The 7,147-nt window shown below is 41.5% G+C and overlaps 1 protein-coding gene across 2 annotated transcripts in view; it reads right to left on the reverse strand.

Moving 5' to 3' along the window:
* dtx2 (deltex 2, E3 ubiquitin ligase) overlaps positions 1-5,934 on the reverse strand; it is a 16,367-nt gene extending 10,433 nt beyond the window's left edge. For both annotated transcript variants that reach the window (XM_023430921.2, XM_023430920.2), the window contains exons 1-3: positions 5,330-5,934; positions 4,032-4,620; positions 991-1,049 (exon numbers count right to left, since the gene is read on the reverse strand). In XM_023430921.2, the coding sequence (XP_023286689.1) occupies positions 991-1,049; positions 4,032-4,620; positions 5,330-5,639 (958 nt within the window). In that variant the 5' untranslated portion in view covers positions 5,640-5,934. The remainder of the gene's footprint in view (positions 1-990; positions 1,050-4,031; positions 4,621-5,329) is intronic.
* Between the last annotated feature and the right edge of the window lie 1,213 nt (positions 5,935-7,147).

Consider the following 7,147-nt stretch of genomic DNA (forward strand, 5'->3'; position numbering starts at 1 on the left):
TGCTGACCCTACCATCCTGTATGTCGATGTATCTGATAATATATGATTTTAGGATTCTGTATGAAATTTTTGAATGAATGAAATCTTTTATTTGAGAACTTTATATAGAGCGATGTCCTTTTAAAAATACGAAAAATAAAACCTTTTCAAAAATAAGCTCAAAGGTGAGTATTAGGTAAGCATGTCAGTGATTCATTTAAAACAGCTGTACCGAAATGGGTGTGAGTGAAAGTGAAACACTGCAGCACATTCAGCTTTCTGTAAGTCATGACAACAAGTGTTGCTGTTGGAGAAAACAACCTCCCATCTCATTTTCACCATCGTAACAAATCCATCTGTCATTAATACATTTTTACAGCAACATTCAAATGACTGTCAGAAATCCAAATCATGTGTACTAACAGACTATAAGGACATATTGTATTAGTTGTATGAGTAATAGTGCGCATACCCGTCTATTATGTTGTTTAGCCTTGATCCATCAATCAAAAACCAGAGTGGGTGGAGCTGTGGGACAACTACTATCTTTCAGTATGAGGACTGAAAACTGAAGTCAATCATCCTTTGCATCCAGGGCCAAGTGGTTTATACAACATGAGGAAACCTGTGTAGGATCTCAATAAAAGACAAGCCTCCTGTGTGGGGGCTGTTTTCATATATACTGAGCCAACAAGCTGCATTATGTTGGTTCTTGCTAAACAGAGGCCTCTCTGATGGATTCAACAATAAAAGGGACATCATTTCCCCGACTCTTTTCAGTTTCATGCTTTTCAAGCTTGCTTAACATTTAGGGTGTGTTTGCTTTTTATTTTTAACTCCCTCCTCCATGTTATTCCTAAACAGACTGACACCCACAAGACACATGCAGAGGGGTGGCACATAAACCACTAACGTTACACTCAATAAAAACTGTAACCAACTCCGAAAGTGTGGTGCAGAACAGACTGAGCAGAGGTCACAGTGAGGATGGATGGTGAGTGGCCCGTTTACCTGCCAGGGCAGAGCTCACGCTGGTGGATCCGTTCAGCTGCACAGAGATAGAGGGAACGCTGCAGGACAGGAAACAAGGAGAGAAACAGTCAGTCAGGAAAAACAGCAGCAATTAAACAGACAGGGAGAACAAAACAAAAACCATTAGAACCATTTAAGTTTCCAGTCCACTTCACAGGATTAGACCGTTTAAATACAGTGACATTAAGAAATGGCTTTGGCACCAGATCAAGACAAGAAAATACAACCAGCTCCTAAATTAACTGTAAAGATTTATTTAACTTTACTTAAGTATCTGAAAAAGTGACCATCTTCAGACTGTGCAGCGAACAACTATGAGGGTCTGAGATTGATTAAAAACAACTCAACATTGAACGCATGTGCAACTAGGGAGTGTGACTCAACAGTCAATATATTGATGGATATGTACCCAACAAATTAGCTTACTGTGGAAAACAGGCTTCCAGGAAGGAAAACGAACAATTCTCAGTACTGACGTAAAAGAGAACTCTAAAGCGAGTCCAGTTTAGGGCTGCGGTTATCTTATTTGCTGATTCATCTCTTCATTAGTTCTTTAATCAACAATTACTCTATAAAAAGTGAAAAATGCTCTTCAGGATTTTCCCAAAGCCCAATGAGATATCTTCCAATTGTCAGAGGGAGGATATTACATTTATGTAAAACTGAGAAAGGAGCAAATCCTCACAATGAAGAAGCTGGGTCCAGAAAATGTTTGGCATTTTATCAAAATAATTGTTCTGTTTTCTGTCACACTACTCATCAACTCACTGACTAAGTGTTATAGCAATAATACTGTTGATCTTCATTTTTGTAGTCAGGTAATCCTGCGCTCTAACCAAAATGACAAAATGACAAAGAGTACAGCTTGAAAAGGAAAAAAAAAGAAAAAAAGATGTGAATGAACATTTAAATAACATAAAAATTCCTGTTTGGATATGTTACGCTCATCACTCAGATCACTCCCACATAAGAGGACATGATAACACAATAGGAGGAAATGTGTGACTGATAAAATGAGGCCTCAGTCAACCTGCTGTCTAAAGGAAGCTGTGTGCTGCATGCCTGGTATCTGAACTATATAGGCTCCAACAACAACCACATTAATGGCATGCAACATAACAAGAACATGTATGCTGAAAGGAAAGTAGCCACTACTAAAGAAAACAAATGTTTTTTTTCCCCTTTTATTTTAGTAAATTTAATAAAAGTCTGAAACTGAAATCTCTCATTTACAAAAGCATTCAGAGGCTTGATTCAGCACTTTGTAGGAGCCCCCTTAGGCAGCAATTACAGCTTCCAGTCTCTGCAAGCTTTGCACAACTGGATTCAGGCAGTTTATCCCATTCTTCCTGGCAGATCCTCTCAAGCTCCGTCAGATTGGACGGGAAGTGTCTGTGAACTGCCATCTTCAGGTCTCTCCACAGATGTTCTATGGGGTTTCAGTCTGGGCTTTGGCTGAGCCACACAAGGACAGTCAAAGACTTGTCCCAAAGACACTCCAGCATTTTATGCTTGGGCTATTGTCATGCTGAAAGCTGAATAGTCAACTCAGTCTCAGCAGGTTTTCTTCAAGAACCTCTACGCATTAGGTTCCAATCATCCTTCCCTCAAGTCTGACAAGTCTCTGTCACTGAGGACCCCCCCCCACTACCGTATTAGACAGGTGATGATGATGATGATGTTTGCCAGACATAGTGTTTGGAGTTCTGCCCAAAAAGTTCAATTTTCATCTCATCAGACCAGAGGATCTTTTCTCTCATTCTCTTAAGAGTCCTCTAAATGCTGTTGGGCAAACTCCAAACAGGCTGTCATACAGCTTTTACTCAGAGTGGCTTCCGTCTAGCCGTATACCATATAGACCAGATTGATGGTTTGCTGCTGAGACAGTCGTTCTTCCAGCTGGTTCTTCCCCCTGCTTCTTCTTGGCAGTTAGACAGTCAGAATGGCAGCCAGAATTGTTTACACACACATCCTGACCCTGTCTCCTTCTCTTTCTTTTTTCTTTGTTCGATATCAGTCTGCAATTGCACTCAGTGTGACTGTACACTGATCCTTTGCAACGCTCTTATTAAAATATATAAAGACAACTTGATCATTCTGTCAACTGTTCATTTATAGATTTCCACCACAACTTCAATCAAGTTCTTAAGACATCTCAAGGATAATTAAAGCAAACAGGATGAATCTGATCAGTGTCTGCAAACTTTTGTAAATGAGAGATTTCAGTTTATGATTTGTAATTACTTTGCAAAACTATCTACAAACATATTTTCACTTTTTCATTGTGGGATATTGACTGTAAATTATGGGCAAAATGGCAATGTTATCAATTTGAAATTAAATCTACATCAAACTGTGCAAAAAGTGAAGGTCTAATATTTTCTGAAGCCACTGTATGCTGAATAGGCAGAGCTCTTTTAGGCTATGAAACAACACAATGCATGCTGTTATCTATTATTTGCAACACCTTCCACAGTAACCTCTAAGAAGTGTGAGCAATCACTACAAACATGGGCCCATAACACAGACCAGATTATGTACTAGGCAGAGAACATCTAGCATTTTACAATGCTGTTATTCATTTCCAGTGGCTCAGAACAGACCAAATGAAATTTAATGTTGAAGAAAATCAGAGCCAAGAGAAATTGCAAGTGAACTGCATATTCACAATACCACTTCAGTGGGCAATTTTGTCTTTGAAAATAGTTTTTTATGTTGTCGGGAACACAAAAGAAGGAAAGCTGGAGTCACACATACTGAGCCAAAACACATACCACTGCGGGGCTGCAGCTACACAGCAGTTTTTGTCATTCCTGTTTTACAGGATAGGTCAAGGTGGCAACAGACAGGAAAGACAATGGGGAAGGGGAGGGATGGGTGGAGAGCAGCCCATGTCATGCATCCCCAGACAGCTAAATGAACAAAAGAAACACATCATTGCCATTGTGTTACTTTAACCTGTCTGCATTTAACTGCAAACCAAGTCACAATCCAACACAGATGTCATGTCAGATACCAACCTTAACCCATTTGCACTGGAAGAGCTGGTCAGAAGCGGTGCAGACAGTTGACTACCAGAAGGTGGTGGGGGCCAGGGGCTGCCCCAAGACATTCCCCCAACAGAGAGGGGTCTCCTAGGGTATGGCGAGTAGACAGAAGTGGGGTGAGCCGCTGCAGCCCTCCCTGTCCCTTGGAGGCTGGGCCGGTTCAGACTCCCTGATGAAAAGGAATGTCGTGAACGGCTGGGCATGGGTCCTGTGCTGCTGTGGCTCAAACACTGCTGGCAGGAGCACGCAGGGCCCGAGGGGATGGCCGGGGGGCCAGAGGAGGCCAGCGGGTATGGGAGGTTACACTGGCGTCGCACTTGCCGCCTGAAGCCTGTGGCTTTATTAACTTGGGCCAGGGAAGTTAGATCCACTATGTAATTGTATCCATGTGGGCCCAAATCTGCGGTGCCTTGACGGGCCTGATAGCTGTGCTCCAAAAGGATAGAGGTTCGCGTCTCATATGGAGTCCACCCTCCTTCGTCATTGGCCCATTCCCAGTAGACACCACTGCCGAGGCCTGAGGACTGGGCAAACAGGGACCGACGTACTGACCGTGTCTTACCTGAAATTAGAAAAGTGATTGTCAATTAGTGCACTAAACTACAGCTGCACTATTCAAGCATTACATGTAAAAATAAATCCACATTTTCGGCTAAATCCCAAAGTGGAGTCATAACAGGGCAAAGTGCCAAGTCCTCACAGTTAAGTACCCTTACATGTAGATGTCAGCAATGTAAATCCCATATAATCCTTGCCTTAATGCAAGCTCATCCCTCATGGCAGCCACTTCATTCATTTGGCTGATGCTACTACTTTATGATTTTGTTTTAAAGTAATTTCTTAGCATTGTCCGGAGGAACATTGAAACTGCTACACGCTCGTTGTAACACTGGTTTGTCATTGTTAATTTACAAGCTCTACTGCCCCTCATTCAAACTAATTACCTCGAATCAATTGAGCTAAAAGAAGCAAAACAATATGCTGATGTTACAGTCATGTGACGGGTTGCAGCAAGGTTATATAGACAAGTTAAACAAAACAAAGGAATTTAAGAGCCGGCTAACTTCACAACTTCATCCTTTACTTGGCTAATCTTAGCTTGCAGCTATGTAAACACTTATCAAAACAACAGCGCCCCTATAAGCTAACGCTAAGTGGCTAGCGTGGCCAGCCGGGCCTGGTGTATTTACAAGGTTTCGAGGCACAACATTATAAATATGATCACAGATGAAAGCTAACTTGAACTTGTTAAATGTATGAGATAGGCTCACCTGTGTCCTGTCGAAATTGTTTCAAGCTTGGTATGTCAATGAGATAAGGCGACAGGCTGGGGTCTGATTGTCCGAGACAGATGCTCGTTGAGCCGGGTGCTCCTCCTCTCTGGCCCCGCGGTGACAGACACCGCTCGATGTAGGCGCTCACTTTGCCGCTGTAAGGCCGCCAATAGCCCAGGTCATCCTGCCATTCCCATACCGCTATCATGGGCTGAGACTGTCCAACGGATCCAGAAGGCGTAGCCGACACAGAGGGCCCATTTCTAGACCCGTTTACCCTGGCGCAGGAGCCAGACACAATCGCCATATTCACCGAGATAGCTTAAGCTAACAACAACTCGTTCTGGTTAGCTGGTCAACTGATTGTGGCTACGACGAGAAAAAAGTCTGCCAGCCTGGCTAGCTCGGCTCGTTAAAACACTGCATGATGAATCTATTAGCACGCTTTTGAAGAAGATACGAGGTAAATGTTTGATGGTAGACAGCCTAGGTAAACATTTAAGTGCATGTTGACAAAGCTGATGCGTTCACAGGGCTTAGCAGCACACAGATAACGTTAGCTTTGTGAGAGCGTTACCAGGTTTCCTTCATCCTCTGCTGTTGCCTTCAGGGACCATCGGGAATATTGCAACTCGGCAGACGTTTGTGGTAATCAACAATAGATGGGAACTTTTTAATGCTGTCAAACGTAGGCTATAGTCCCACAATGCATCAGATAAACAAATTACCCTCTAATTACTTAAGGTGATAGTGATTTAGATTTTGAATGTTTCTTTGCACAGCATGAGGAGGTCTCTTTACCTTAAATATTGAATGATTGATGATAACACCAACTTACCCCACCCTAAAGGTTTTCCCACCTCGTTTTAGCGGGTGAAGACACTTCAAATATCTTCTAAAACTGAAATTATCCTAAGTGAATTCCACAACAATGAAATAAAACCATTGCCATTTTTTGTTTGGGAGGTGGGGGTGTTCTGATTATTTTAGGTGGACTAGAATTCATTGTGATAGCCCTGGCCAGTAGTACAGCTGCAGTGTTACTTCTGTCTTTCTTCTAAAATATGTTAAATAAAACAATCCAAAAAAAAGCAAATCCTCCTAATTTACTATTTTTTTTTAAAGGCTTGAGCACACAGCCTTCCTGTCATCTAAATTAGTAGCTTACAAGATGCACCTGAAGGTCGCATTCTTCTTCTATCACAACAAACTTCTTCATTGTCCAGCCCCTGCTTCTTTCTCTGCTCCTTTATTTGCAGGGGATTAGATCCTCCTCTACAGTGTTGCTGCCATCAACTGGAAATGAATGGGTATGGCACAAATAACAGTCCATCTAAAATCTAAGCATGTTCCTCTAAAGCTGCAGGCTAATTATTTAAATAATCATTAGAGGGGAATGTGGAGGTGAAAATTAAAGTCTTTATAGTTTTCTGGCCTAAGCTGACATATAGTGTGTATTTAATCAGTTATTACTGTTATTACTGTTATCACTTATTACTTATCAAAGTCTATGATTTAATATATATAAAGCAAGCTCAACTAAATTGAATTTTGTCCACGATACCCAAGCATAACTGTTGCAAAATGGACACGTAAAATACAAAAGATGACAATAAACTTTCTGTTAGAGGAGAAGCAGTTAATTAAATGCACATAAAAGATAATAGAACCAGACAGCTCTGACATTGGTTTGAACATGGTTTAAATCAGTTCCCAAATGGGATTTGTGCTGTCCATTTAACCAATAAACGGAAGCATAATCGATGGCTAAACCCATGCCAAGTAGTCTTAAAATCACAAATAAAAAAAAATAGC

This window comes from Seriola lalandi, unplaced genomic scaffold (assembly GCF_002814215.2).
Source record: "Seriola lalandi dorsalis isolate HSWRI2012SDOR001 ecotype SW California unplaced genomic scaffold, Sedor1 jcf7180002054914, whole genome shotgun sequence".
Taxonomy (NCBI): Eukaryota; Metazoa; Chordata; class Actinopteri; order Carangiformes; family Carangidae; genus Seriola; species Seriola lalandi.